Source organism: Thunnus albacares, chromosome 7, assembly GCF_914725855.1.
Source record: "Thunnus albacares chromosome 7, fThuAlb1.1, whole genome shotgun sequence".
NCBI classification, from domain to species: domain Eukaryota; kingdom Metazoa; phylum Chordata; class Actinopteri; order Scombriformes; family Scombridae; genus Thunnus; species Thunnus albacares.
In genome coordinates, this window is record NC_058112.1 from 23,836,211 (window position 1) to 23,863,635 (window position 27,425).

A 27,425-nucleotide genomic window follows, 5' to 3' on the forward strand; every position below is an offset into this window, starting at 1 on the left:
CTAGTACTCTTTTAGTATTAATCAAGACTAGCAGTTGTCTTGTTTTGGCATTGTCCCAAAGCAATTGGAAGTTATTAGTTGCTGCATCCTATGATGCCTGTCAAGAGTTGTTGAAAATAGCACAAATCAGAAAGCCCTCATCCCACCGGTCCCTTGAGTCCTCTTGGTAGGTTGACACTTTCCCACAGTGCCCAGCAACACAACAATGCCAAGTCTGGCCGTGACCAATTGGCACTTTCACTCCACCATCCACACGCGACCTCACTGCAATTTTTCACTGCAGCAATGAACTCCGCTAAGCACAAAAAAGTTGCCCATTTCTCTGCAGAAGAGGGCTGGACCAGGAACATCCCCCAGCCATTGTGTGGCTAAAGAGCTTGGTTCACCGACCCCCCTCCTTTCTCCTGTCCTTCAACTCTCATTCCTCCCCATTGGAGACCTCTTGACTAGGACATAAAGCATTCAATAAAAGTGACTTTTATAGACTTATTCGAGCTCATCTTCACATACAAACTGCCTTCATACCTGCAAGTGAAAAGATTTAGTGTTGGGCCACTGAGCCATCGAGTAATGGCATTTCCATTGAACAGCTCTATTGTTGGTGTCCCGCAGGGCTCTATAGTTGGCCCACTAGGGTAGACACACACGTTGCCCAGGAATGACCTGGTAATCAGCTATTTAAGTGAAAGCCATTGAGTCCCAATAGAGAAGTGAGAAGCATGTCCAAACCTGTTATGTGCTCCCTAGAGGTGGTCTATGTGCAGATTTGTCGTACAGATTAAAAAGGCAACGTTGAATGGATTGGATAAATTGTTCCACTTGACTTTTGTTGTGCGTGCACCTGTGAGTGAAGCAGCGTGGGATTGTTCCTCACAGTTCACCAAATCCTTTTTTTCTCAGATGAAATGGCTTTCTATTCTCTTTAGTCACCCCCAGTTTGTTAAATTGGACAAATGGAAAGAAAAAAAAGATTGAAAGTGAGTGATAAAGTGAGTGTGACAAATACAGGCATGATCTTGAGTTGAAAAGGTAGGAAATGTGGTATGGTTGGTAAACTACATATTGATTGTGGACAGAATCTGATTTTGTGCTTTTGTGCCTCCATTTGTACCCTCTTTACTCGTTTTCAATTAAGCTACACTTGATTTTAGGATTGTAACAACTTGCACATGGGCCAGAGAGAAAATCGATCAATCAAGATGTTGGCATAGTAGCTTAAGTCATCACACCAACATTAATATATATTTTTTCAATTTATGTTTCAGAGGGAGCAAATATTCGAATGTGGTCTGCAGATATAAGTCCTAAATCACGCAGAGGGATCCTTAGGAGGGCTGTGTTTTCTGAGGAACAACGGAAGGAGCTGGAAAAAACTTTTCGAAGACAGAAGTACATCAGCAAGACAGATAGGAACAAACTGGCAGCTGATCTCAGTCTCAAGGAGTCACAGGTAATCAAGTATGAATTACTTAATTTTTGACGAAGTAATTTCTGATCCTAAAAGGTGTACTTTTGAGGCACATGGCAGTGAGAAATATTTCCTTTAATAGCTTAAAGGTGTCCAGGGTTGCATGGTTAAGTAACAGCCAAACTCCTCTCCTTCAGAAACTGCAAGCCTTGTCAAAGGAACCAAAATCCCAACAGCTTAAAATCCAACCCATTCAGTGAACAATTGGCTGTGATTACTCTGTTCAGCCTCTAATATATCTGATTATTTATTAGTAGATTATTGTATTTCAATACATCTGAGTATATGACTGAAAGTCTACAAAAACACTAAATACTTGCTTAACAAGACTACAGCCACAGTACAGTACTGTGTGGCTATACTTTGGTGCTTTGAGCTAAATGCTAGTGTCAGCATGCTAACATGCTCACAATGACAATGCTGACATGGTGACATGACAAAGCATGTATAATATCTACCCTGTTCACCAATGTCACAGACTTTTGCAAATTAGCACTAACCACAAAGTATAGCAGAGGCTGATGGGAATGTCATTAGTTTTGCAGGTATTCAGTCATAAACCAAAGTATTACAAGTACAAGTTAAAAAATTGACCTGAAGGTGGCGCTACAGCAATTCATCCTGAAACATCTGTACCACATTTCATGGCAATCAACCCAATTGTTGTCAAGACATGTCACACAAAACCACAAATGTGAACCTAGTGGTGGCACTGGAGGAAAAATCAAGGATCATCAAACTCAGCAGGCTTCATCTTCTGGGGAACACTAATGTCTGTACAATATTTTATGGCATTCCATCAAATAGTAGATATTTCAGTCTGGACCACAGCAGTGGACTGACAAACCAACATTGCCATCCTCAGAGCCACACCACTAGTTTAGCTAAAAACTAATGAACTACACAGATTAAACTAAAATGCCTATCCACTCTCCTGATGCTATAGGTCAAGATCTGGTTCCAGAACCGCAGAATGAAGTGGAGGAACTGTAAGGAGAAGGAGGTTCATAACACTCGCTCCCCAATGGATGAGCTCATGGCCCGGGGTCTCGCTCAGGAGGAGGAAGAACCATCACAGAATCACACTGATGCAAAGTCAGATAAATCACCACTACAGAAGAATGCCAGAGACACATGAGGTGCTGCAATGAGCGGAAAGTTTACCAGAGACTCTAACATCCACAAACAGCTTTAAAAAGCTACAGGACTGAGAGGGTTTCAACATTGTGTGGATGGAATACTGTGAAGACTAACAATGACAATATTAACTTTTCTTTCAATGCATGTAACTGCTTTGTTGCGTCATAAATGTAATGAGGTTCAACTGCTTAGTCAATCATCTTATTGCGTTTCACTGGCCTCAGTAAGCAATTTCATGGTTATTACACTGACAAGTCTTTCCAAGAAAGATTCTTCGTTTGTAATTTCAATCGCTTAAAAGGACAAATGAGTCGCTCCATTTACTGCATTATCAGACTTTTTTTTTTATTTTCCATGTTTTGGTAAGCTTTACACTAATACTCTGCTCATAATCCAAATCCTTTTTTAAATCAAATTTTACTTGGTATATTTTGTAAATAGTTTTTTTTTCCTGATCTTGAATGCCTAGATCAACTGTAAATAAAGTGTTTCAGTGAATGCTGACTTCCACATTGCTTATTTTTACTGTTAGGCCTGCTAGAACAAAACCATTTAAATGTTAAAGAACACCATTTTCCATTTCTTTAAATACAATGAATGTGCACCAGACAATCCATTAAGATGACCAGAAAAGATAATGGTTTACTTATTTTTTTATTTTTAACCTTTTTATGATCAGTGCTTAAAAGAAAATTTGTTTTGATTACCTCTGACAATTATATTCACTCACACAGGTGCATGCAGTCCTCTACAGAAAATATACACATGAAATGCATTATAATGAATACAAGCACATGAAGTGTAGTTACAAGCAAATGATATCATAATTAACAGTCCAGTTCAGGAAGAGTGGTGCATTTCAGGATACGGAGATAATTTTTGACTTTGTTGGAGTCTCTCCGGAAGCAGTAAAGCAGGTCGTTATGGTCAACGGAGTTGAGTTCTCCTCGTTTGTAGAAGGAAAAGGCAGAGGAGGGGACCAGACTCTCAGAAGAGATGTAACCCACAGTGTTACCAAGCACTCCTTGTAGCTTCATCTGAGGTGGACAGGATAAAATTTAACAAATTCTTTCAGGGAATGCATGCAGGTGATGTAAATGGCAGAAATACAAACCTAAAATTAATACATAAACATTGTGGAAATTTGCTGTAAGTCAATTCTATACTTACTCCCAGTAAACGTTATACAGTAGCTAATTTGCCTCAGATTTTGCAGTGAATACAAAGAGAGAAATTCTAACTGCATTGCAAATAAGCAAACACATTCAATATATTAATCCAGCCTTTTAAATATTTTTTCTTTAAATGACAATGAATACAATTAGTATTAGATATTACCACACACCCACCACATCTACAAGCTCAGCAGTCGTAAGCGGACCCTTACCTTCTCTGCCATTTTTGCCACTCCATCCCTCAGCTCGTGCACCATATCACTAATCTCCAGTGCCTTGTTGGAGCTGTAGTGGTTGAAGTCTTGATTCTGATCCTGAGACATGCTCTGGTGGAGTTGTGACCAGGGGTCACCCCAAGCCCCCAGCAGCCTTAGGATCACCTCTGTCAATTCTTCTCGCTGCACATGAAAGAATAGCTTAAATAACTAAGCTGTAAAGAAGATTTAAATTCTAGCCCCCCTCCCCCCAAAAATAATCTGTCTGTCTTTAACTGTTAAACATTTTGTATGAATAGCCACAACCATATGTAATATTAATAACATGAATACTCACTCCTAGCCTCTGTGCATTCTCTTTGTCATCAGGTGTTAGTATGCCGTATGTGTGGCACTTACGTTTTCCTATGAGGTTCTTGCTGGGAAAGAAATATTGCTCCTGCGTAGAAGACAAACATATCACACACAGCGATATCAGAGCTCAAAAATAGCCAACTCAAACAAAGGTGATTGATGACAGTTGTGGACGAAGGGTGATGGATGGTGATGGATGATCAATGTCAGGCCCGAAAGAAAGGACTCACAAATTCAGAGTGCAGATCACTGGAGATCCCATGCATTCTGGAGGACTGTTGTATGACCCTGTCAAAGAGATCTGCCAGGGAAGGAACATGGCATCCAGCCGGTCCATAGGCACAGATTGGTGCAGTGCCAACTCTCATGTAAAGCTCCAGGTGCACCAGTATAAGGACAGTAAACCAAACTGAGGAAAAAAAACTTAAAGTCACTAAACACATTCTCACTTCACAAATAAAGAAAAACTTTGTATTAGATTTTTTTTATCTTACCCATTTTCATGGTTCCTTTCTTGTGGTGGAGCAGCAGATGACTAGTAGAGTTCTTTTACCACCAGAGCTACTCTTATGAGGTCTAACTCGTACAATGATGACGTTGCTGATTAAGCAAATTGATTTATAAAGGGGAAAAAAAACATGATTTTTCTCTTTGCCTGTCATGCTTCATTTAGTAATCTGCTCAGCCAAGTGCAGACAAAACTAGCCCAGGCAGAAAATGAACTACACACTGTGGATTGGCTTAGGCAATTTGTCTATCGTAGGTAACAATGCATATTTGTGTATGGGATATAGAAAAACTTATATTTTGCTGTGCTAAGCTGTTGTCAAAATATGCTTCTTTTAATTGTAATAAGAAATTTTAAAAAAATCAGCTACAAAAGTAAATGCACTATCCAACTGTCCATATTCAACTTTAGTTTGAAATACCCTATCTTTATAAAGTAGTAATATATTTCTCATGCTTTATTAGTTGATAAAAATGTGATAAATTATAGTGTTATTACTCTATATGGAAAAATGTTTCTATGACTTCAATGCTACTCACCGCTAATCAGCTGTCCTCAAGGGAAGAGATGAACCATAAAACAAACTCATACATGGAAGATAATTAGTGCTTGGTGGGGCAACTAATAATATTCACATCACTTAAAATCATTATGTATTTATTTCATACTACAAGACAGCCCATTGCCTGTTAAGAGCATCGAAACTAAATAGCGTCACAAAAATGTATTGAATCAGCTCCTTGTTCAGCAACCCTAGCTAGTGAAGGTCTGTTCAGCCTGATAGTGAAAACAAGTCTATTCAAATGTAAAGTGAGTGATTCATCTTCTCATTAGCTCTACACAGTATGGGCAATACCACAGGCCATCTACTGTGAATAGAGTCGTGAGTCACTCTGAACAGTTTGACTTCTTATACTAAAGCCACTTTCAGCATTATGGAACAACCAATTTGTTAAAACAATGCAAAACCTTATAAAGTGAAGTTTTTAAACAGAATGAGTAAAAAAATCCCCATGGACATGTATGCATGCTTTGTTTTTATATTTCATTATAAATGGTCTTTCAAAATTTGCAATGAGAAAAGGCATGGCACCCCAACGGTAAAGAAGTCCTCTGCATCTTTGTAAGTGTGCCACCTTGTGGCGATATGAGTATTGAGTAATGAGGGCAACCCAAAGATTTCATTGTGATTACTACTCGCAGCAAACTAAATTATTCCAGGCTATAAAATGCTAAGCTGTATGATCAACAAAATGGTTGCAGTCAAGCATCACAAATACCAATCAAGTATAATTTTACAGAACAAATATTTTATTGTCATCTTTTTCCACAACGTACAAAAAGATGTCATAAATACATCAATATCCTTATAGAAAATAGAATATACAATCACTTTACATTTATTAATACTATGTACATGTTTGAGTGCATTCTATTACTGTGTGCTGTAAGAGCAGAGATGAGATGGTGAGCTGAAGGAAGCAAAGGGTATTGATGTCCGAGTCCAGCTCCGTTCTTATATTCATTTCTATTTAGCCTACTTTTCAAATTTCCATTAACACCCAAAGCCGAGAAACTCTCCATCTCAAAATTTCTGTTTGATTTTGTCTCAAATCTTGTGTGTCTGAAGTGTAGAATCATACAAGAAGGTTCTTCTTATGCAATGCTACACTTCAAACACAGATTCAGAGCTCCAGTATTTAAATGTAAGTCCATTCAACATCTATGATGTTTCCACTTGCGAGTGGCCACAGCAATGTTTGCATCCTTTTTGTGCCAAGGGAAGAGTCGGGTGAGAGCAAGGGTGCCGTCAGGCTGCACAGAGCCAGTTAGTACATAAAGCTGTGCTCGTCCGGGGCGCACAAGGGCATTAGCACAGCGAAGGTTGATGAGGAGCCACTGTTGGAGGAGGTGCTGGGTGTCATAAGGCAGCAGAGGCCCCTGGCGGATAAATTCAACCCGGCCCTCTACCTCAAATTCTGGCTCTCCCATGGGTAGGCGACGACGATGAAGTTTGGCAGTCACAGCTGTAGAGAAGAGAAAAAAAGAATTGAATCATCTGGTTTGGAAAATTAAACACAACCATGACTTGATGCAAATCAACGTACCACAGCTTTTACAAAAAAAAAAATCTGAATCTTACCAAAGTCATGCTGGCAAAAAGCATCCAGGACTGTTTTCATTGCAGGAGCCTCTTCCACAGAAGGACAGTTTTGGCAGGCCGGTTTGGGCAAGTCTGTGATGAAAATTAAACATAATTTAATTTAACTGCAGGGCACTTGCAGTAATTATAGTAAACCAAAAAACAGCAAGCTCATGGTAGTCTATTCTGCCAATGGGATGACAAACAGCTAACTAAAATAGCATTCTAAAAATTAGTCTGTGGTCCTTACCTTTGGCAAAGTGGCTGAATTTTGCAAGGGGAGAAAGGCACATGTCTTCCTCGGCAGGGAAGCGGTCACAGTCAAGTGCCTCAGGCCATGGGTGACCCTGGCAGGCGAGCACCGGGGCACAGCTGTCCCTGACTGCCACACACAGACTACGGCAGGGCTGGATAAAACTGAAAGAAAGTCAAAATGTTACACAATGAATGCAAAGTTACTGTAAAAGTGATTAAAAAAAACAAAGTTTAAAACAGACAGGGTGTTTTGTTTTACAAATTTGTAGAGAAATAAGTATTCAAAAGAGAATAAACTACAAAGACAGAAAAAAGAACAAGAAATATAAAATCTCCTTACGTGTCAAGACAGACAGGAGCAATGAGGGAGCAGAGGAAGGCCTGGGCCTGGGGGTGGCAGCCTGTCTGCAACAAGGGTCTCCAGTCCTCCGAGCGTGGCACCACCTCACCTTCCAGGTTACTGTGGCCCAAAAAGTTGGGCAGCCGCATCTCAGAATATCCGACATCTTTGCACACCTTCATCTTGTTAGGGATTGTGACGCAACGGGTGGATTGACCCATGTCAAACGCCATCAAAGGACATGCCATAGCCAGGAGAGCCACAGTGATGATCACTTGAGCCATTATAATGTCCACAAGGAAGATAGATGAGCTCTCACTGAGGTTGCTGGCAGAAGTCTCTCCTGTCTTCAACTGGCTTTGCAACTGCTGCTGCTCGCTTTATATACAGCAAGGTCAGCCAGCCCCATCAGTCTGTATGTCTGTTATCAACTACCTATCAAAGACGCAGAGACGATGTGTTTGGAGACAACGGCTTGTTTTGTGATGACTGCAGACAAGGGGGGGGGGCGGGGGGGGGTAGTAAGCAGATGGAGGGTGTGTGTGAGGGTGAGTAGGGAGGGGGGACAATGGGCAATCACAACCCACCTTTCACTGAGTGAAGCCCAGTCACACAAGGTTGAATGTTCTTCATTTGCTTTCATAATCCAGGAGGTCAAAAAAATTGGAACATTTCTTGAAAGAAGGATGAAAAACTCTAATTCTAGGTGTAGAAAGTGTACACGGCTACTTGGCGCGCAACCTTGTGATCTTTGCAATTTGCAATAGTGATTCAATCACCTCAAAAAGTGAATATTTTAATTTTCAGTTTTGTCCACTTCCTTTATTAAAACTGCTTTGAATTTGTGCTTTAAAAACAATAAGTGAAAAGTTAAAATGATGAAAGGCAAATGAAGCTGAGGTTGACAACCTGCATCACTGAAAGTTCCTTCAGAATGAAAGAAAGAAATCTGAGGTTTTTGTAGACAGACAGGCAGTCTCCTTCATATTGTTAGTCTCTTTCATGTGTCCCTGCTCCCTAATTGGAGGGTTTCATCGGCAGAGCCTCCAGTTCTCATTAGCAAAGCCTCGTCTCTTCTGGCTCACCTGGCTTTGATCTGCCAATAACACAAACTCAGATCCACATGCAAAATACTATAAGCTCACCTCTGTTGTTTTTTTTGTTTGGTGCAGAAACAGCAAAGAAAACTCAGCATCACCAGCTACTGGATATGGCACTCATGAAAACACTAGCATCTATGTTATACAGTGTAGAATGAGTTCACGCATATTCAGTGTGATGCTGCAGCCGGAGACATTTTCCCTATCCAAAGGACATATACATACATTTTTTTTCTGATCAGGATCTTTCATTTGAACTGAAAAATATAGATTTTGTGACAACCAATATTTTATTTGAATATTTATTACTATAACCAGAACAACATGCAAAGTCTGTTGTCAGACAGAGTCATGACATGCCAACATCCCATTCAAGAGACCAGAGATCTCGTCCTGAGATGCAGACTGGTGGCACAGACAAAAGTGCTAATTTGTCTCATTCTCCCTGTCTCATGTGCTTAGGCCTCTTAATCCAACAATAGAACCACATTACAGTATCATCGTATTTGTTTGGATGTCGTCTGTCTCCAGATTTAGATGTGTATCTGGGGCTGATGCCTCTGGGCCTTTTCAGGACTTTCCCTCATGAATCAGAGGACTCTATCTAAGCCAGCCTGCAATGGTCACTGTGGCTACAGACACACCAAAGTAAAGCCGATTCCGGTTGGCTTTATTCCCATTTCTGTGCCTTTGTACCAGCCCTGCTTCCAGCAAGGACTACACTCCTGTGGCCAGCCAGAGCCCTCCATCGGCCCCAGCTTAGCCAACTTTTACAGCCTGATCTGATGAGTGGAGGCTGGTTCCAGCGCGGGTAGACGAGTACACACCGTAAGAGGGGACAATTAGAGTCACAGACCAATTTGGGAGAACAATAGGTCCACATATTTAACAAGCTCCCCCTGCCAGTAGCCCAGCAGGGGCCTGTTGTTGGGCCTAATGGCTGCCCTGTAGACATCGTGTCTGTCTTGGTAATGTGTTGCCTACCCCTGACTCTGTTAATGTGGAGGTGATAGAGTATGAGCTGAATGGTTAGGCACCTGTCTGTCAAACAGACCAGTAGACAACCCAACCAAAATAGATTTGGCTTTTAAAAAAGGCAGATGAAAATCTTTAAAAAAAGACCAATAAATGTTCAACCCAAGTCAACTGTTTTGTTGTATACTCGACCAAAACATGACTTGATGTGTGTCTCATTACACGTGAAAAGTCAGCATATTCACTTAACTTGGCAATTTGCTTCTTTGTTAGTGAACACAATCCTGTTCAAATTCACAGCAGTTTAGGTGAAATATCTGGACATATTTTTCACACCATTGTCAGTCTGTTTTTTGCACCAACAAAACAAGCCATTTCCATTTTTTGCATCTTGCAACTGAGCTCATCTGACTCAGCACTGCCAAATTGTTTCACAGAACATGCACTGGTGCCTGTGCTTAAATGGAAAATCCACCATAAAATAACAATCTTTGTTATGTTAAAAATATAGCCAGTGCTGGAGGAGGTACTCAGATTTTTTTTTATTTAAGTAAAAGTACCAATACAGCAATGTAAAAATACTCCAAGTAAAAAAATACTTACAAGTAAAAGTCCTGCATGAAAAATCCTAAGTACATAAGTATTAGCAGCAAAATGTACTTGAAGTATTAAAATAAAAGTACGTCTTTCGTCTCTCTGACTGATATATTATTATATATGACATTAGATTATGAATACTGAAGCATCAGTGTGTAAGCAGCATGTTACTGTTGTAGCTGCTGGAGGTGGACCTAGTTTGAACTACTTTATATACAATTAGCTAGTTTAGTCCAGTGGTTCCCAAACTAGGGGTTGGATCCCTACAAAGGGTCACCAGATAAATCTGAGGGGTCGTGAGATGATTGATGGGAGATGAAAGAAGAAAAAACAAAGTTTGATACACAAATCTGTTTTCAGTTTTTGGACTTTTTCCCCAATCTTTAACTTTTGGTGAAATATTGGATGATTTGAACATTTATTGAAATGAAACCATGTGAGATGTTAAGAGGGAAAAATCACTATTTGGTGCAGCTGTTAACAATTTACAGATATCTGAAATGTGAACTGCTTTTTGTAAGACATCACAAGCCAAAAAAGTTGGAAACCACTGGTTTAATTTTTAACAATGTTGTATTTTAAAATCCTGTTATATTATCCATTGTCAGCTCTTAATCTGAATAGTAACTAAAGCTGTCAAATACATCTAGTGAAGATGAAATAAAGTAAAAGTACCTCAAAATTATTTTTTTGCTTTGGTTTGTTTGTTTGGTTCTGGTTCTCCTGGTTCTCGTTCTGGTCTTGTTCTGTGTCATATGTGTCTTCATGTTAATCACTTATCTAGCACTATAAAAGAAATATAGCACAGGTCAGCATTTATTTGTGAAAAAATCCTCTTAAGCTTATCAGCAGAAATGGTAGATTGTATGTAAAGTTATCATTTGGAGACAAATCTTGGAGCTGCTCCATAAAACAGAATAACTCAATAACTAATTATGACAGCACAAAATGGTAATTTAACTGGGATATGAGGATGATTTTTGGCTCATAGTTACCGATTGATTCCACATTCAAGTCTGAATGGGATGTTTCAAATATTCTGAGCAGGGTCAGTCATTAAGTTAGTGTCAATCGACCAACTTTAAAATGTGTCACCTGAGGACATTATCAAGTACAGCCTCAATGCTCCAATATCCAGCCAGGGAAGATGTCAGTTTGTAATAGTTTGTACATCATTTGAAAAGCATAATGTAAATTCTGTATGAGTTTATGTTCCCTTTACAGTACAGTTTCACTAGCAGAGTGGGACAGCGGAACAAACACCTGAGACACACATCAAAGACAGAGGCGTGTTTGGGAAGAAAAGGAGGGGGGGGAAGGGGTGTCTGAGATGGGCTCCCTTGTAGCACAGTGCACTCAGATAAAAGCTGTCTCCTCCCTGCACGTAAGAGACTCATTAACTTAAGAGATTGAACCCCCATTTGCCTCTTTTCTCTCCCCTCTATTCCTCCCCCTCCCCCTCCATCCTGCTGGGCTCCAGTAGGACTGACAGTCCCTGCGCAGACTGTCAGTAGCACTCAATTGTCACATCCAGTCTCCGAGCCTTGCAGGCAGACGCTGCCACGCCGAGGTGTGCAGACAACTGTGGATCCACTCTGTATGCTAAACCGAGTTAACACACTCTACAACATACTAAAAACTACTATGTTGTCTCGCATCTAATTTCTCCTTCTCAACAAAGAGCTGATACTAAAGCACTAGAAGCTTCTGTGATTCAATTTAGGCCAATGCCATTCAAATCATTTAGCACCATTATTGTGCAGCCTTGGCAGATGTGGAACTGCTGTGATGCAATTGACAATAATTTACCCAGAATCTGAAACAGTTTAATTGAAAATCTTATGCACAGTCAAGCACATCAGCGTAATAAACACAGGACAAAGAAATAATTGTGCAGCGTACGCTAGCGTCATCTTTCTCTCTACCCCCGAGTGGGACTGGATTTGGCTCTCACAGAAACATGAAATTTCTGTTTTCAAACCAATTCAGTTAGCAATGATTAGGGCAGCTACAGCTCACTTTGTGAACAGTCAACTTAGAGACGAGCCAAAGAAATGTGAAAGGGGGGAAAAAAAACAAACTTTGAACACAATAAGTCAGGTTGTCAGAGCTGAGGTACAACATCCATGATTGCATCGTCCTCTTATGTACTCCTTTGCTCCTCTGCACCTCTGTGGGTATAAAAAGAGAAGAAGAGCTGGGTTCATAATCGGCCAAACCGGATTCAAACTAAAGCTGTTAATGTTCTTGTTAATGTTTAAGCTCACTGAGTGTGGCATATAGGTGGAGCTCACTGTATTGTACAGTCCACTCCAATGAGATGTCAGTCACATAGAAAGCATCCTAAATAACATTATTAGACTGGATGCTGCCAACAAACTAATCGAAGCACAGACTTATAAATGTTTTATATTGTAAATAATTACATCTTGGAAATTTCTTCCACACTGACCTAAAGCATGCAGCTAAAATTTTACCAGAACAAAAATACGCTGAACGTTGGCATTCGTACTGTTATCCATCTACTCTACTGATACGTCACCTTTTCAATGCAAATTACTTGAATAATATGAGTCTTAAGTGGCAGCACCCTTTGTTACTTACAGAACAATGGTTTAGCAACACTGCTGAGGTACACTTTACTGTTTTCCCATAAAAATATTTGATTTGTATTGCCTCCTATGACTGCAATCATAATTATAAGTATCTATTTTGAATTAAGAGAACATGATGGGCCATTAGTTTACATACATGTGAGAGTCTCTTAGGGAGGGAGGAGGGTCGCAGCCCAGATATGCCCCATTGATGTAGCAGTACTGCAGTAGAGCCCTGAAGCATGGGTCCTGGAGAGATATAAAAGGCATGTAAGGTACATAAAACATGTATAATACACTAGTATCAACACAATCGAATATTTTAATAATACATAGGATAACACTTTCAAGTTTCACTCACCCTAATGAGAATATGAGGGTTTCCAACAATTATTAGCATGGCTTTAGAGCGAGTGATGGCCACATTGAAGCGTTTGGGGTTGGCCAGAAAGCCAAGCACACTCTGCAAATCGTCACTCTGTACTGATTCATTAGAGCGTACCTGTATGATAAGAAAATTAAATTAGAGTAATTGTCACATTAGGGGATAAACTGTGAGAAGGTTATGACTGATGGGTCTTCTCCACACTCTTTTTCTCCATTTGAAATGGATGGCTTTATCTGACAGTTTTTGGCTTTTTTCAGTTAGAACCAACACTAATGTGACGTTTGCTCGTAGTTAAAGTGTTATGCCAGTGAGTTTTATTCAAACATAGGTTAGCTCATCTAAAAGAAAAACATTCATATTGATATAGCCAATAATATAGAAATCCAACAGCATTGCAAAATTGATATTGGTATACCTCACATCAAAGTATATATCCGATCGATCGACACACTGTACAAGCAATAAAGCTGTAACTGGCACATCCTAATCATCAACATCCATACCATGGTGCACTTCTAAAAATCTAGTAAACAGTTCATGATAAAACGGCTGGTAAAATTTTTGTAGCCTGCTCTCCATCATGTAAAAGTGGGAAATGATAAACTTAAAATGTTTTATGTCTGCTTTTGATATGGTGCTAACTGTGCTGCTCTCTACCAGGTTCATACTGTTTATAAAGTCCACCAGGAGAAGCCAATATACCATGATAGAATTCAGTCAATTCACAAGCTACTGATAACTACAGATCAACATATTCAGACTGTGCTGTGTATATTACATACGTACTCTCTCACAATTACCAAAAGGAACTGTTAGCAGTTTAGTTAGCAACTAAAGTTGATATTTATTACTTATGAGGACATCATTTAGAACAGATACAAATCTGTTTCTATATCTACATAAAATGATTGGATGTATCTGAACTGTATGTGAACATCTTGCTCACATATCATTTGGACGTGCAAGATATAAAAAGTAAGGACTGCTGCTTTGTCTGTCTTTATCACTTGGGTCAACAAGCTATATTTACCATCATTTTGGAAAACACATTGGTGCTCTAGAGCAGTGGTTCTCAACTGGTGGTTCGCGGATGTGTGGGGAAAAAAAAAAAAAAAAAAAGTAGAGAGAAAAAAATCTAACTTTTATTTTGAAGTCTACAAAATTTCTGATGCTGTGCTTTTATTGTTAAGGACATACATTTTCTATGATGCAGCACACGTGCAGTACCGGTTATGCCAGAGTCGTCATGACAATATCATCCAAACTAGCATTGTCACATCAGTAGATAATGCGCATTTGAGCATTTCTAAACATGGCGAAACACAAATACAACACCAACTACATTAAATATTGCACTCTGTCCATCTTACTATGCAGCTCATTGTATTGCAAAGTCCAAGAAGTCCCTCACGACTGCAGTAGACTTTATCTTACCTGCAGTCATTGACATGGTCAGAGAGGTGCTGGATCAATCTGCAGTGAATAAACTGAAGGCCATTACCACTGTCGAATGATACCATATGTAGGCAGACTGAAAAAATGTCCAATGACATCAAACAACAGACCACAGCAGAATCCTCATAGGACGCTGATTGATCCGAACAACTGGTGGTTCAGACACAAGCGCATAACTTGAAGCCTGACAAGATGGATTCTTGCGTGATCTTGCGAATCCAGCTGCCTTAAAAAGTAATCATCACCCCAGACTTTGAGACTCTTGTCAGGAGCAAAAAGCATCCCAGTTATCCCATTAGTTCCTCCAAACTTATCTGTTGTTAGCCTTATGATGAAGGGTTCAAGTAAAGTACTACTGAATATTCTTCATGACACAATGCTGCTCAGTATGTATCCCCTGATAGGGTAATCTCTGCTACAGTTCAGTTCAGAATCAGTTCATCAAAAAACTTGATGAGCATCACCACTTTAAACTTGTTTAAAAAGCAAATATGACTGTAATTCAAGATAAGTCTGCTTTTTTATTTCATTGGGTTTTTAGCCCTAGTTGCACTTTTGTTACACTTTGTTTATTTCATGTTTTTAACAGCAGGCAGTGTATATTACTACACTATGTCTTTGTGAAAAACAAATGAGTGGCTCAAAAATTTGGGTCATGACTTAATGATTAAGGAAAAATGTGGGTCCTGAGGGTAGACAAGTTGAGAACCTGAGGTTAGACCAGTTAGAAGTCAAACTCTGCAAAAGCATGTTGTATTAATACAACAGAATGCAAACTGTAATTGAGAAAAGGGATGGACATAGATAATATTGAGAATGTGCAATAACAAACATAGTTTGGAGTGATATTAGTACAAAATAAACAAGATATTTTTAAGGTTCTGGAACCTTCTGTGTTCTTAGTACTGCTGAGATTATTCAACTAAACTCGGCAGATAGGTTCAATGTCTCATGTCTCACTCAAAAAATAAACAAATAAATAACAGGGACCACATGGAAGCGCTGTAAGGACAGATTTCAAATTATGGTCAGTGCCCTCTGAACTGTTCCAGAAAGTATGTTCTTCCTAAATTCCCTGGATCACAACAAATATTTCTATGCAGCCAAAAACACATTCACCACATTTTTTTTGTCCAAATAGTTTTCAGAGCTTTCGAAATTAATCCTCACCACATTTGGCACCACATTTGGCACATGACAACTCTGGACTGAGCCAGAAAAATGTTATCAGATGAATTGTGATATGCATCATCACCACAGATGTGCTGTGTTGCTGCACAGAAATCCAAACTTCATTTGAATAGATGCCATTTAAAACCGAACAACGGACCTCACATTTAGAAGAAAGCACATTCTGATGTTTGCTACTTCTATTACCCAAATTCAGATTTTGCCTACCGTAGAGATGATGATGACCAGGAACTCTTGTCCTTGGAACTCCTCCACAGATCCCACTTTAATGTCAGATAAGCCTACTTTACCCAGCAGCACACGAATCTTCTCACACTGGAGAGACATAAGAAAACAAGGACACTTTTTGATTACAGAATGTATAGCACCACTTAATACATTAAAATAATGAATCTATTTAATTTCTTACATATACATTCATATAACTAGCCATTTAAAAAAGGTAATTCCTTTATTTTCCAATCCAATTTTCCCACCATTTGGGGTCTAAGTGACTGATGGGGACAACATTTTTTGGAATTGGACCAGTAATGAGCCTTACAGTCCAACCGCATTGAAAGTCAGCCTCATACATGTAAACAAATTGGCATGCGCTGATGAATATGTGGGTGGTCTGGTTAGCCAGCAAACTGCCCCAGATGTAATTCCCTATGCAGTTAGACATAATGCTGCTACAGGCGGCTACTTTCTATGTTTACTTACATTGTCAGACACTTATAACAATCTGAGCCTGTCTGTGGCAAAAACAAGCACTTTTAGTGGACATACTTTGATGGGCACAAGTGTCCCCAAGGATTAACATTGCAGCCCATTTCGCAGCTGCTGGCCAAAGCGAATGTCGCTCAATACTGGACCAATTACAAAGATTTTTGTCCCCATTAGTCACATAGACCCCACATGATGGGGGGAAAAAGGGTCCAGATTGAAAAATACTGGAATTGCCCTTTAAGTCTTGGGTTGAATGTCAAGTGACACTGAAATAGCTTTTTTTCCTCACTCGTGCAACTGATTTCTTACGCACCTCTAATATGACACAGTGCATTTTCCACAGATTGCAGTCTGTGCAGTCTTACTTGTTTTTTGTAGGGGGCAATGATGCCGATGTCAAAGGCATCCACAGGGTTGTAGAGCTTCTTTGCCAGCTGGCAGCAGTAGAGCATGACCTGTACAGCCTCCACTGGGTTGAACCATGATGGGTTGTTACCTTCCCTCATTTCTGTGCCCTAAAGCAGAGCAAAATTAGTGAAAAGCTAGAGCTAAATATCCCATTAAATTTAAGTGATTATAACCCAAACAAGGATCTATTAGGATTAAACTGTAGAGATGTACCAATTTAAAAAAAGCTGGTAACACAATATAGATTCATAACCTCTGATACGGAATAGGTCTCTTATCAGCTTTGCAAGACCACAGCCATATTTTTTTAAGTCTCACTCACCCTGACACCATGAAAGAGGAGAGGGAAGCCTTTTTTGGGCAGGTTTTTCCACTGGCAGAGGGAGTCCACTACAGCCCTGGGAGCTTTAAAACACAGTTCCCCCTGGTAGAAGAGCTTAGAGGGCAGCGTGATCAAGGCCTCATGTGAACGGTAGTTGTAGATCAGCTTAGTTACCTGTAGTAGTTAAAAACAAATTACAGGCAGGTATGACACAGTACATTCTGCTAAGTTGAGTCATGTGAGCCTGATCTTGTTACACTAGCAAACCAGTATCAAAAACAGCACTAAAAATAAATGATTATATGAAGGTACAGTAGATCTAAAATGAAGATATGTATTTGCATTATCTTTGTGAATCAATCTGATACTTGCTTCATATTAACACCTTATATTGGCTGAAAACACATTAGATTTTGACAAACCAGCTTAGGGTTGTATCCCCACTCTTGTCTGGAGTACAGCGGGTTGGCCATAAGCCTCTCCAACAAAGACACCCCCAAGCCAAAGGCAGAGGCTAGCTTGGACTTCACTATTGGACCCAACTGACAGGGGTCTCCGGCCAACACTATCTAAGCAGGCAAGGACAAAAAGAAATTAATTTTAATCAATAGGGCTCATTGTTTTCTGTTTAGTAATAATTGTGATAACCACACGTCTGGAAAACTGATGTTGCATCCACAGTGGAAACATGGCTAATACAAATTACAACCACAAACAGGACATGACAGTGTGTATATATGAACTGACCTGTCCATCTCTCTCTGACACAAGGCTTATGGGGATCAGGCACTCTGGCTCTGTGGCCTGGCCTGCTTCATCCAGGAACAGATGGGTAAAATGGCCCACTCTGAGCCAAAAAAAAAAAAAGTCCACAGTTAGCAAACTGGATGTAGAGTGGGAGAAAGCGGGAGGAAAAAAGCTGCTCATTGAAAGTGCTGACCCCCATCCCGACTACAGCCCAGGACTTACTGTAGTCCTATGTTATAGAACATGCCAGCGCTGGAGCAGGTGCTGACCACAATCCTGTGAAAAGAGGCATGACGAATGTCCTCTCCTGCCCTCGAGTATGGTCTCAGCACTTCTGGGATGAACTATGGAAAAAAACATATCACAGGTCAGATTATCATGGCATGTACGTTTTAGATTATGAAGCATGTGCTAAAAGTGGATGTAGGCAACACGTTATAACAACCACATGTATTATTTACCTTCCTGTCCAACCTGGTGGCCATGGACGCTGTACAGACTCCACACGGGAGCATGCATATCATCCATCTGATCATACATAAAGCCGCATTCAGACCAAATTAGCCAGGGTTCTGCAGGGGTGTGGGTGTGTCACTGCAAGTAGAAATACTAACCAGAAATTCTGATTTGCAGCCCAATACAACGCCAAGCGAGTGCGTGGTGATTTAAACTCGTCAAACTACAGGATGCTACAACGCTACATGATAAACGAGTTCTTCTTCCCGTGGGCGTCTTCAGTCTGATCGCCTGCTTATGTGATTGGCCAACGTTGCGCCTTGTCGGACGACATCAGGTTGTGTTCTGACAAAAGTTGAGCCTGGTTCAACTTTTTTGCTGGATGAACGCTGCGTTTTTTTTGCTCAGCCTTATGCAGTCCTCACCCCCCGCAGTGTAAACGCACTGCCCCCATTCTAATGAATGGGAGGGCTGCTGTTGTTCACACATTGCCGGATTTGGTCTGAACACGGCCTAAATGACGTGTCTGTAGCCATAGAAATTGGACAGTGAATTATTTTTCCCCTGATGCTCTACATTACCTCGTCCTGCCTACAAGATGCGTTGACACGGGCCAAACTTGCAGTATGCAGGAAGCCACTGTGATGTAGACGGATGCAGATGAGGTCAGCAGCACTGTTGGAAGGAGTACATACAAGTACCCGACTACTGGGCAGAAAGTGGTACACCTGGAGGTGGAAAGATGAAGTCACAGGCATATCCACATTTTGACAATGTTGATTAGTTGGATTCAATCGACAACAGTGTTTTCAGATCATTTTTCACACTACATAGCAAGACCTGCATTTTTAGATTGATCAACTTGGACTGCATTTGTGAAAAAAAAAATTCAGTGGTGGACACAGAAGGTAGAATTTTTTCATATGATCATAGTCTTATGTACACATTTTTATGGATTTCTTTCCAAATTGTCTACTTAGAGGAACCCTTAGCCTTAAGATGAATGATTTTTTGTATTGTGTTTGTGAGCACCTGCAGTATGGCCTCTATAAGGGTGATGGTCTTTCCAGTGCCTGGGGGTCCAAACAGCACATAAGGGGTGGGTCGACTCTCTCCAGCCAGGATCCTCTTCACTGCCTCTCTCTGAGGGGGGTTGAGGTTGGGGTTAAAGAAGTGGCCAGGGCTGGGGATGGGTTTGGATGGCAGCCTACCATCTAGAAGCAATTATAAAACAACAGTGATGCCCTTTATGTTATCTAGTATGCACAAGTGATGTTTGTAACAAGCCCCGAATCATAAATGCAGATACCTTTCGTCTGTGTTGCCTTTGACTTCATGTCAACTGAAATGCTCGACACCTTTCCATTTTCCCTGGCTGGAGCCTGGTGATGAGATACAATTAGACTCAAAAATCAAGCAAGTTTTAATGACATTTATGTTTTTGTTTTTCCTTTTTTTTTTTTTTACCTCCATTTCCACCATTGTTTTATTTTGTTCTGCCTCCTCTATCCACTTTCCTGTCCACTGAGGCGTCTGTGAAGTCACTCTAGAGGGGAAAAGAACTACACAACAAAGTGAAAATGACAGCAATTTAATTGAAATTACCACCATAACAGCTTGTCTGAGATTCTCCAATATAAATAAAAAGAGGAGTGTAATTCTCTTATTAAAAAGTAAGCCAAGACTGGACAGACTGAATAAACATGTAAGTATTCTGTTAGTGATTTTGTGTTTTCAACAGCTGTGCAGGTGCCAACAAATACAATGTAATTTTTCTTAGTAAAAATGATTCTAAACACATGCAAAAGCAGATATTGCTGGGCAGGTAAAATGACATATTGAAATCAACTCTGCAGGCAAATTCTATTTTTTCCTTTCCTTCAGTGTGGGGAACAAAAAGGTTGAGGAAAAGATATAGAGCAGCACCATCTGGAGTCAATTTCGTGGCAGTGACAATTTCTTAACACCCACTCAAGGATGGTCCTTCAATAAAGTAAATCACTTATCTGCTTAAATAAAAACCCGCCATACTGTATGTTCCTAAAATGATCCAAAAAATTATAGAGTTGATTTATTTAGTAAAATTCAAAAACACTTCAGAAAATTCTAATTAGTTCATTTTAATATTATATTATAGCGCAAACTATGTGACAAATCCTATATCAGTGGATTATCTTTTATAGTATTTGATTCCAAAAAGTGCTGTATATTACCTGTGACAGTACAGGTCATCCCAAAATAAGATCATGTCCTATTTATTATCTCTAAAATGCCAGGAAACATATGCTGTGAAGACTCAAAGCAATCACTTTAAAACCTTCACTTACCGTCCCCAAACTGTTTTGTTTGGTCAAGTCCGTGGTGACACCGCCTCATGGTCAACCTGGTGATGGAAGTAGTCAAAAAAGTCATATTACTAAAAATCTGAAAAACTATGACACATGATGCACTGGTGAAATATAAATGTAAATCAATCTAAGATATTAAGACTGGCTCTCCTCTCTCTCACCTGTTGTAAGAGAACTCCACATCGAGCGGCTCTCCGACATAGCTGCGCTGAAACTCTGCGTTCACTCTCAAACTCACGTTCTCATCATTGATCTGTAATGTCAAAAACAGAGCATTAGATTAAGTATAGATTTAAAGACTATTTATGTTTGGTTATGCAGAACATAAGATGTTTATCAAATATCTCCCTACCTCTGTGACATAACTGACATACTCCATCACCACTCCGTCACTCCGTGGTTTCTTCAATACTATTCTGTCACCTATAGAGCAGGTGAGTGGGTCAAGATGATTGTTTTGTTGCACAAAAAAAAAACTTTTGCATTAATTCAGCAATGATGAAGAAAGACAATAAAGGCCTCCTCACCTATACTGAGATTGGGTCTACCCTCAGCCAAGCCGAGGACCTCTAGGTGCAGGTAGACAGCTCCTTTCCTTAAAATGGCCCCGTTGATGGTGAATTCTTTCAGTTCTCTCTCTGCATGCAGTTCCTCCAGCCAGAGTAGGGCTGAAAATCGTAAATGAGTGTTGGATAGTGACAGCACCTGGGCAAACAGACACAGCAGGAGACAGAAAATGTGATATTTCAATTGATCCCTGGAGGCAACTTCTATTTTTTTTCTTTCCCCCGCACCAGAGAAACACAAAGGATGAGGTAAGGCGAAGAGCAGCAAACCCTGGAGCCATTTTCGTGGTAATCTGTGTGCTCCAACTAAAAGGTCTTTCCATATAATACATCATTTTTCTGGTGAAAATGGAAAAGACCAAAGGTTCACGCCTTTGTTGGAATCTACAAATCTTTTTGGCAGGTTAGGAAATCATATATTTAAAGTAAATAAATAAATATTGGTAGATTCCTTTAGATTCCACAGAGCCCTAATGAGCCATTAATGAACACATTTATTGTACAAACTGCCCAAAGCCACACTCTTCTTTGCTTTGCAACTTTTGTTACACAACTCTGCTTAATCACAAACTTCATCATGGGTACTCTCACCTCTCCTAGGCAGGGCTGCACTACCAGCACATCATTATTTGCCTCCACACAGTCTCTTAGGGCCTGAGGCACCGGGTAGGCATGTAGGAAGCTTGGCAGACGCCGCTTAGTAAGCCTAGAGGAGGGAAAGTTAATCTCAGAGAAGAAGTGACACAAATGATTCATTCTGTATAAATACCAGCCTTTGTTTTAGAAACAGCAAAACAATATCGCCCACATAAATCAAACAAGGTCAATAAACAAAGCCTTGTTTATAGAAGGTTAGGCAGCAAGAATGCAACTAACTTGATGTTGAGTTAAGTTCATGTATCCTCCATTCGTTATGAAAATAGAAAACAAAAACAGATCATGATTTCATTCATTTCATTTCATGCAAGAGTAGACATGTAAGCAATATATTTTAAGCTCCTTGCTCTTCCTCGGCGAGTGATGTGATCGCTTGTTTTGATACCTAGGTGCATCTTTTGGAGCAGAGACGGTGATCACATGGCTGGGTATTGTTGAGACCGGCCGGGCATCACTGGGACTGTAGGGCACAGAGGGCTGCAGGAGGTTCTCTTCTTCACTACCCACTGTGACCTCCAGGCGCCTCCCGATGACGAAACAGGAGAAGTGCAGCAGTAGCAGCTCGGCACAGCTTCCCAGGCTCCTGAGCAATTTCCCACCAACAGAATTAGCACCAAAGACAACATACCAACAAGAACATTACAGATACACTTCACACTTAAGTAGAGCTCATTTTATATTGCACGGCAGCATGCCCAGACTGAACTGAAGCCAAAAACTTTTCATTGGACATTTATCTTTTTGATTAATCACTTCAACAACTGCCTGTTATTTATACTACTGTCACTATAGAGATTTGAAAAAATAACTTACTTTGCTTGACAGCCTACTACAATAGACAGCCTCTCTCCTGGTTGAATATCCACCTCAGTCTCTTCGCTTCTCAGACCAGAGGAATGGAGAGTCTCCTTCAGTTCCTTGCCATTTTCTTTGTCCGCCTCTTTTGTATCACTGACTTGTTTCTCTGAAGGCTCAAGAGCAGACCCAGACACTGAACAGCTTTCTTGCAAAGGCTGTTGTTTCTGTCTCAGTGGTGTGGACCCTTTGACAGTAACCAGGGTGAACTGTTCCTCTGAGTCCCAGCCAGCAAAGTCACAGTACTTCAGCCTGTGGGTCTTTGAACCTTTATTCCTGTTCAGAGAGAACAGTGGAGATTATATGGTACAGTATGTTCAAACTGATGGCAAGAAGTATTTTTTCTGGAATAAGGTATTTGGACCTTATGTTTTCTCTCAGAGTTTATGTATTAAAAAACCTATGGCTTAAATGAAGGTTGCAAAGATAAAAATATAATAGATAAATACCAATTCTTATCAAAACAACTATACATATAATTTACAGACATTTGAGGCTAATTATACTAGTGCTTTAATGTACTCTTACACTAGGAATGTGAACATTGTTGTGCTTCTTTGATCACTCACTGTATCCACAGCACCAGCTCTTGTCTATCCCCAATCATCAGATCCCCAAACTGACCATAGTCTGTTACATCAAGCCCCCCTTTGTTTTCGAAGATGCTCTGGAGTTCAGCCTCTGGTAGATGTGTAGCAGCAAAATTTGCACTGCATCAAGAATAACAAGAAAAAAAAAAAAACATCAAATCACTCATATGCATCAATTCATTTAAATTTGCACACTACTGCACTCCTGACAAAGATATGAATTCAAAGACTTATGGTTACCCCTTAAGGCAGGGTGCCATGCACAGGGCCCTCCAACAGTAGAAGGACTGACTGCTCTCCACCATTACCAGGTTGACCAGGTGCCCTGGCAAAGGCTGGTAGTGGGCAGGCAGCAGCAGAGAGTCCAGGCTAAAGAACACGCTGTCCGCCACCACACCATTGTTACCATACATGCTGGTCACACACACCTGGAGACAGGGGATCATTAAAAGGAGTGCAGAGGAATCAGAGAAGGCTTTAGACTTATATCTAAACAAGGTTTTAATATTAGATCAGAAACACATTTATCAGATTTTAATCATCTAAAACTGTAACAGAATTAAGTACAATACCTTTTACAAATGTAATTGATGTACTAAAAGGAATTTAATTGTAATGGTTATGTATATTCTGTATAGGATAAAACTTTCATGGATGCAGTTACCTGGTCTAGACGGCAATAGCGTAAGGGGGCCACAGAATGAGCCTGGGTGGTCCATTGGGTAGGATTGATAAAATATTTTGCTTGGACCCAGTCTCCTTTCATTGGCTCATAACCTAACAGAAAAGAGAGAAAAAATACACAGTGTGCCAACAGGCGGGGAAGTTAACATCAGCCTTCAGCCAACTGCTAATAAATTTTGGTGTGGCTGTAAGTTTGTCTAATCTACTCTCAGTTTGAGAGCTTAACAATCATGAACTATAAAAATATAGGTGGCTGTTAAATCAGTCAAAAGGATTCTGGCCATTTCTGGGAATGAAAGGCCACTGTGAGTGAAGACAACAGAGCAAGTTTATGCAAAGCATCATGGGGCTGAGAGGCTAACAAATTTAGTGCGTGATGTACAGTCAGCAACAGTACCTTCCCAAAGACTGTAGCGTGGGAAGTAAGTGGTCTGGTTAATGTAGCCACCATCTCCATCAAATGATGTGACTGTGCCAATGAGAGGCCGCAGCTGCATACTGTCAGCTTCTAGGGAGGTGCATCCTCCAACCTCCCAAGCATCAGCACTCTTCTCCACCTATAAGACAGAATTAAAAGGTGTATTGTCTGACAAAGCTCATCGTGATGAACTTATTTTCCTAACTGAACTGACGTAAGTGGAGCAAAAATAAACGCAGCCTTTGGTTTAATTTATATAAAGGGCTTAGTAGAGTCTACACAAACTTTTAGTGGGTTCTAACATTTGATAAAGAGACGGGACACACATGAAAAATTGTATTGCCTGTATGTCTAATTTACCATATCCAAAAAAACACAACTAAAATGAAGGGAAGTAAATTGTACAAAGTTTGCAGGTTTATGCAAAAGGATACACAGGTTTCTTACCCTTAAAGCTTTCCATCCCCCTTGGGTACCATCTCGTACTGCTATGCAGTTCACTAGGTCCCCTTCTTTCACTGGCATCCCGCCCAATACTTCTGCACTAGTGAAGTAAACTGCTTCATCTATCATGCCATAGTCCAGGCACAGTTGGGTTACCACACCGCCCCGAAAGTGGCGAATATCCTCCATGCCTGACCAGAAAAGGGAAATATGGAGCAAACACGACAGGAATCACAGTGTTTTATACAACTTGCAAAACGATAACAATTACAATAAGTTTGTCTGGCGATAACGTTACTTGATTGATATAGTTACTAGTTGTTTTTACCTGGTGCACCGGAGAAAATGCCTTCTTCATCTACCTCAACTGTCCTCCACAATGGAGAAACCAGTGTGGACAGCATACGCCGCACAGCAGTAAGCATATCTGCAGAGTTGGCCAAGTAGCTCGCAGTCCACACTATGAAAACAGGACAGATGAGCGGGGATTTTTTTTTTAGCATCGCAAGCATGACAACTAACGTTATGTAGATGCTGTCATTGTCAAATTTACACATTATTTTCTAGCAACTAGCTTCACACGTTCAGAAACTAAGAACTACTAAAAATAGAACATACATATTTTAAATGACATAAATAAATTTACACAACTAACGCTAGGTAACTCTAGGCTAACTACTTAGCAAATGCTATTTCGCATATTTCAAAATAACGTTAGCTAATAGTCACCTTAGCGCAAATAGCGTTGTCTAGATGCAAGTAACTGAAAACATTATTTCACAAAAAATGGATGGGTGGGGACATGTTTCAATATAAAGTTAAAGTTACCGTTCTCAACGCAACATGTGAAAATAAAATTTCGCGTGTAAGTTAAGGATCGAAACCTGAGTAAGCCTCACGAACTTCGAATGTACGTACGTACGTGCGCGGGCGCGGTGGCACGGTTATGACGTGAGACGGTGTCATGATTAATTTGGTTAACCTGCCAGAAACGTATCCCAAGCAGATGACATTAGGGACCCCTGCCCGAAAATGTAAGTTTACATTTAAATGTACAGTTTGTGAATTGTCTGTCTCTTCATAAAGGCTGTATTCAAAGGTCTATAACTGTTAAAAAAAAAAAAAAAAAAAAAGAATTGTTCTAAAGAAAACTAGATGCACGTGGCTCAAAGAATGGTTGGGCACAAAAGTTCGTGTCTTGACCATCTTGACGAGCAGTTAGTTTACACATTATATCCATTTCTCTGAACAAAACCCAGGTCTTACTAATTCTTACTGGTCGTATTAGTTCATAAGACAATTAGTAAGTTAACAGGAGGCTTATTTTATTACTACTGATGAAGGCTGGCAGTTAACTCCTGGAGGTTTGCCTGTAAGGATTTCTGAGTGATCCCAAAGGCTTGAAGCATGCAATAATGAAGTAGTGATACGTGGATGATCAATACCAAAAGTATTGATACGTGGATATTTTATTAATGATCAATTCTCATAGTGTTAGTACTAGGTAAATATAAACAAAACTACTTTTTCTTAGTTTAGTACATAATGGGGCTGCAACTATTTTCATTATCAGTTAGTTCGACGATTATTTTCTTGATTAGTCAATTAATCGCTCTGTCTACATAAGAAAATGGTGAAAAATTCTCTTTATTTTGTCCAACCCAACAGTCCAAAACTCAAAGATTCAGTTTACTATCATACACAACAAAGGAAGGCATCAAATTCTCTCTGCATTAGAGCAGTTTAAAACACCAAGTATGTGGCAGTTTTACTTTGAAAATGAATGAAAATGATATTTTACTAAATTACTTGCAGAATAATTTTCTGTTGATCAACTATTCAATTAATCAAAAAACATTGCAGCTCAGGTACAAAATACAGATTATTCTTTCATTTACTGCTAAATTGTGATCATACAATAGCATTATATCATTATTGCCACAACAGTCACCTCCCACAACATAGCATAATTGGTTTATATTTATCTCCAAACTGTTAATGAAAGATTAACCAGCTGCAAAATTTGCAGGGAATTTGTCCCACGAAAGTACTACAAATTTGGTTAAACATACACAGTACTAGTCAAAAGTTTCTGTGTCTAAACTTTTAAATACTCTATAGCAATTATTGTAGGTATTTGCAAAGGGCTGGGGGATATGGCCCATGCATACATACATACATATATATGTATATATATATATATATGTGTGTGTATGCTTGTGTGTTTTAGACACATTTTAGCATGAGAGCACCTTCTATTTAGTCACTCACTGTCTTGTTCACCTCTCTCCTCATGCAAATGGCCTATTTTTTGGCACTTAAAG

General features: G+C 39.9%; 4 protein-coding genes across 5 annotated transcripts; 1 reads left to right on the plus strand and 3 right to left on the minus strand.

Moving 5' to 3' along the window:
- Nucleotides 1–1,271: 1,271 nt before the first annotated feature.
- On the plus strand, nt 1,272–2,987 carry dbx2 (developing brain homeobox 2). Its single transcript, XM_044357893.1, has 2 exons — nt 1,272–1,450; nt 2,415–2,987. The coding sequence occupies exons 1-2, from the start codon at nt 1,283–1,285 to the stop codon at nt 2,604–2,606; spliced, it is 360 nt and encodes a 119-aa protein (XP_044213828.1). The 5' UTR covers nt 1,272–1,282; the 3' UTR covers nt 2,607–2,987.
- A 303-nt stretch (nt 2,988–3,290) lies between these two features.
- LOC122986225 (prolactin-like) lies at nt 3,291–5,035 on the minus strand. The gene is made up of 5 exons (XM_044357377.1): nt 4,847–5,035; nt 4,583–4,761; nt 4,336–4,437; nt 3,996–4,181; nt 3,291–3,645 (listed from the first exon to the last, which is right to left on the minus strand). Exons 1-5 carry the CDS (start codon nt 4,854–4,856, stop codon nt 3,436–3,438), a joined length of 687 nt encoding a protein of 228 aa, XP_044213312.1. The 5' UTR covers nt 4,857–5,035; the 3' UTR covers nt 3,291–3,435.
- Nucleotides 5,036–6,198: 1,163 nt separating this feature from the next.
- szl (sizzled) lies at nt 6,199–10,238 on the minus strand. The gene is made up of 4 exons (XM_044357010.1): nt 7,599–10,238; nt 7,254–7,420; nt 7,004–7,096; nt 6,199–6,887 (listed from the first exon to the last, which is right to left on the minus strand). The coding sequence occupies exons 1-4, from the start codon at nt 7,880–7,882 to the stop codon at nt 6,577–6,579; spliced, it is 855 nt and encodes a 284-aa protein (XP_044212945.1). The 5' UTR covers nt 7,883–10,238; the 3' UTR covers nt 6,199–6,576.
- Nucleotides 10,239–12,074: 1,836 nt separating this feature from the next.
- mov10l1 (Mov10 like RISC complex RNA helicase 1) lies at nt 12,075–26,041 on the minus strand. Of its 2 annotated transcripts, none has more exons than XM_044357471.1 (27): nt 25,930–26,041; nt 25,430–25,561; nt 25,105–25,292; nt 24,637–24,796; nt 24,220–24,332; nt 23,796–23,983; nt 23,535–23,675; nt 22,924–23,241; nt 22,496–22,693; nt 22,045–22,159; nt 21,415–21,592; nt 21,240–21,310; nt 21,049–21,140; nt 20,867–20,922; nt 20,007–20,101; nt 19,849–19,921; nt 19,572–19,753; nt 19,121–19,267; nt 18,306–18,427; nt 18,084–18,183; nt 17,759–17,905; nt 17,337–17,510; nt 16,972–17,121; nt 16,106–16,213; nt 13,226–13,366; nt 13,022–13,113; nt 12,075–12,441 (listed from the first exon to the last, which is right to left on the minus strand). In XM_044357471.1, exons 2-27 carry the CDS (start codon nt 25,524–25,526, stop codon nt 12,414–12,416), a joined length of 3,474 nt encoding a protein of 1,157 aa, XP_044213406.1. In that variant the 5' UTR covers nt 25,527–25,561; nt 25,930–26,041; the 3' UTR covers nt 12,075–12,413. The 2 variants fall into 2 exon arrangements, with proteins under 2 accessions (XP_044213406.1, XP_044213405.1); XM_044357470.1 differs by having other exon boundaries at nt 25,831–26,037.
- Between the last annotated feature and the right edge of the window lie 1,384 nt (nt 26,042–27,425).

Excerpts from the sequence above, each read along its gene's own strand:
- dbx2 (XM_044357893.1), top strand. The coding sequence starts at position 1,283 with ATGTGGTCTGCAGATATAAGTCCTAAATCACGCAGAGGGATCCTTAGG. Across the intron at positions 1,451-2,414 it reads TCAGTCTCAAGGAGTCACAG|GTCAAGATCTGGTTCCAGAA; the intron begins GTAATCAAGTAT and ends CTGATGCTATAG.
- LOC122986225 (XM_044357377.1), bottom strand. Across the intron at positions 4,182-4,335 it reads AGAATGCACAGAGGCTAGGA|CGAGAAGAATTGACAGAGGT; the intron begins GTGAGTATTCAT and ends TTTCATGTGCAG. Across the intron at positions 3,646-3,995 it reads TGGCAAAAATGGCAGAGAAG|ATGAAGCTACAAGGAGTGCT; the intron begins GTAAGGGTCCGC and ends TGTCCACCTCAG.
- szl (XM_044357010.1), bottom strand. The coding sequence starts at position 7,882 with ATGGCTCAAGTGATCATCACTGTGGCTCTCCTGGCTATGGCATGTCCT. Across the intron at positions 7,421-7,598 it reads GCTCCTGTCTGTCTTGACAC|TTTTATCCAGCCCTGCCGTA; the intron begins GTAAGGAGATTT and ends ACTTTCTTTCAG. Across the intron at positions 6,888-7,003 it reads TTTTTGCCAGCATGACTTTG|CTGTGACTGCCAAACTTCAT; the intron begins GTAAGATTCAGA and ends TCTTCTCTACAG.
- mov10l1 (XM_044357471.1), bottom strand. The coding sequence starts at position 25,526 with ATGCTTACTGCTGTGCGGCGTATGCTGTCCACACTGGTTTCTCCATTG. Across the intron at positions 22,160-22,495 it reads GCTCCAAAAGATGCACCTAG|GCTTACTAAGCGGCGTCTGC; the intron begins GTATCAAAACAA and ends TCCCTCCTCTAG. Across the intron at positions 21,593-22,044 it reads TGCAGCCCTGCCTAGGAGAG|GTGCTGTCACTATCCAACAC; the intron begins GTGAGAGTACCC and ends CTGTTTGCCCAG.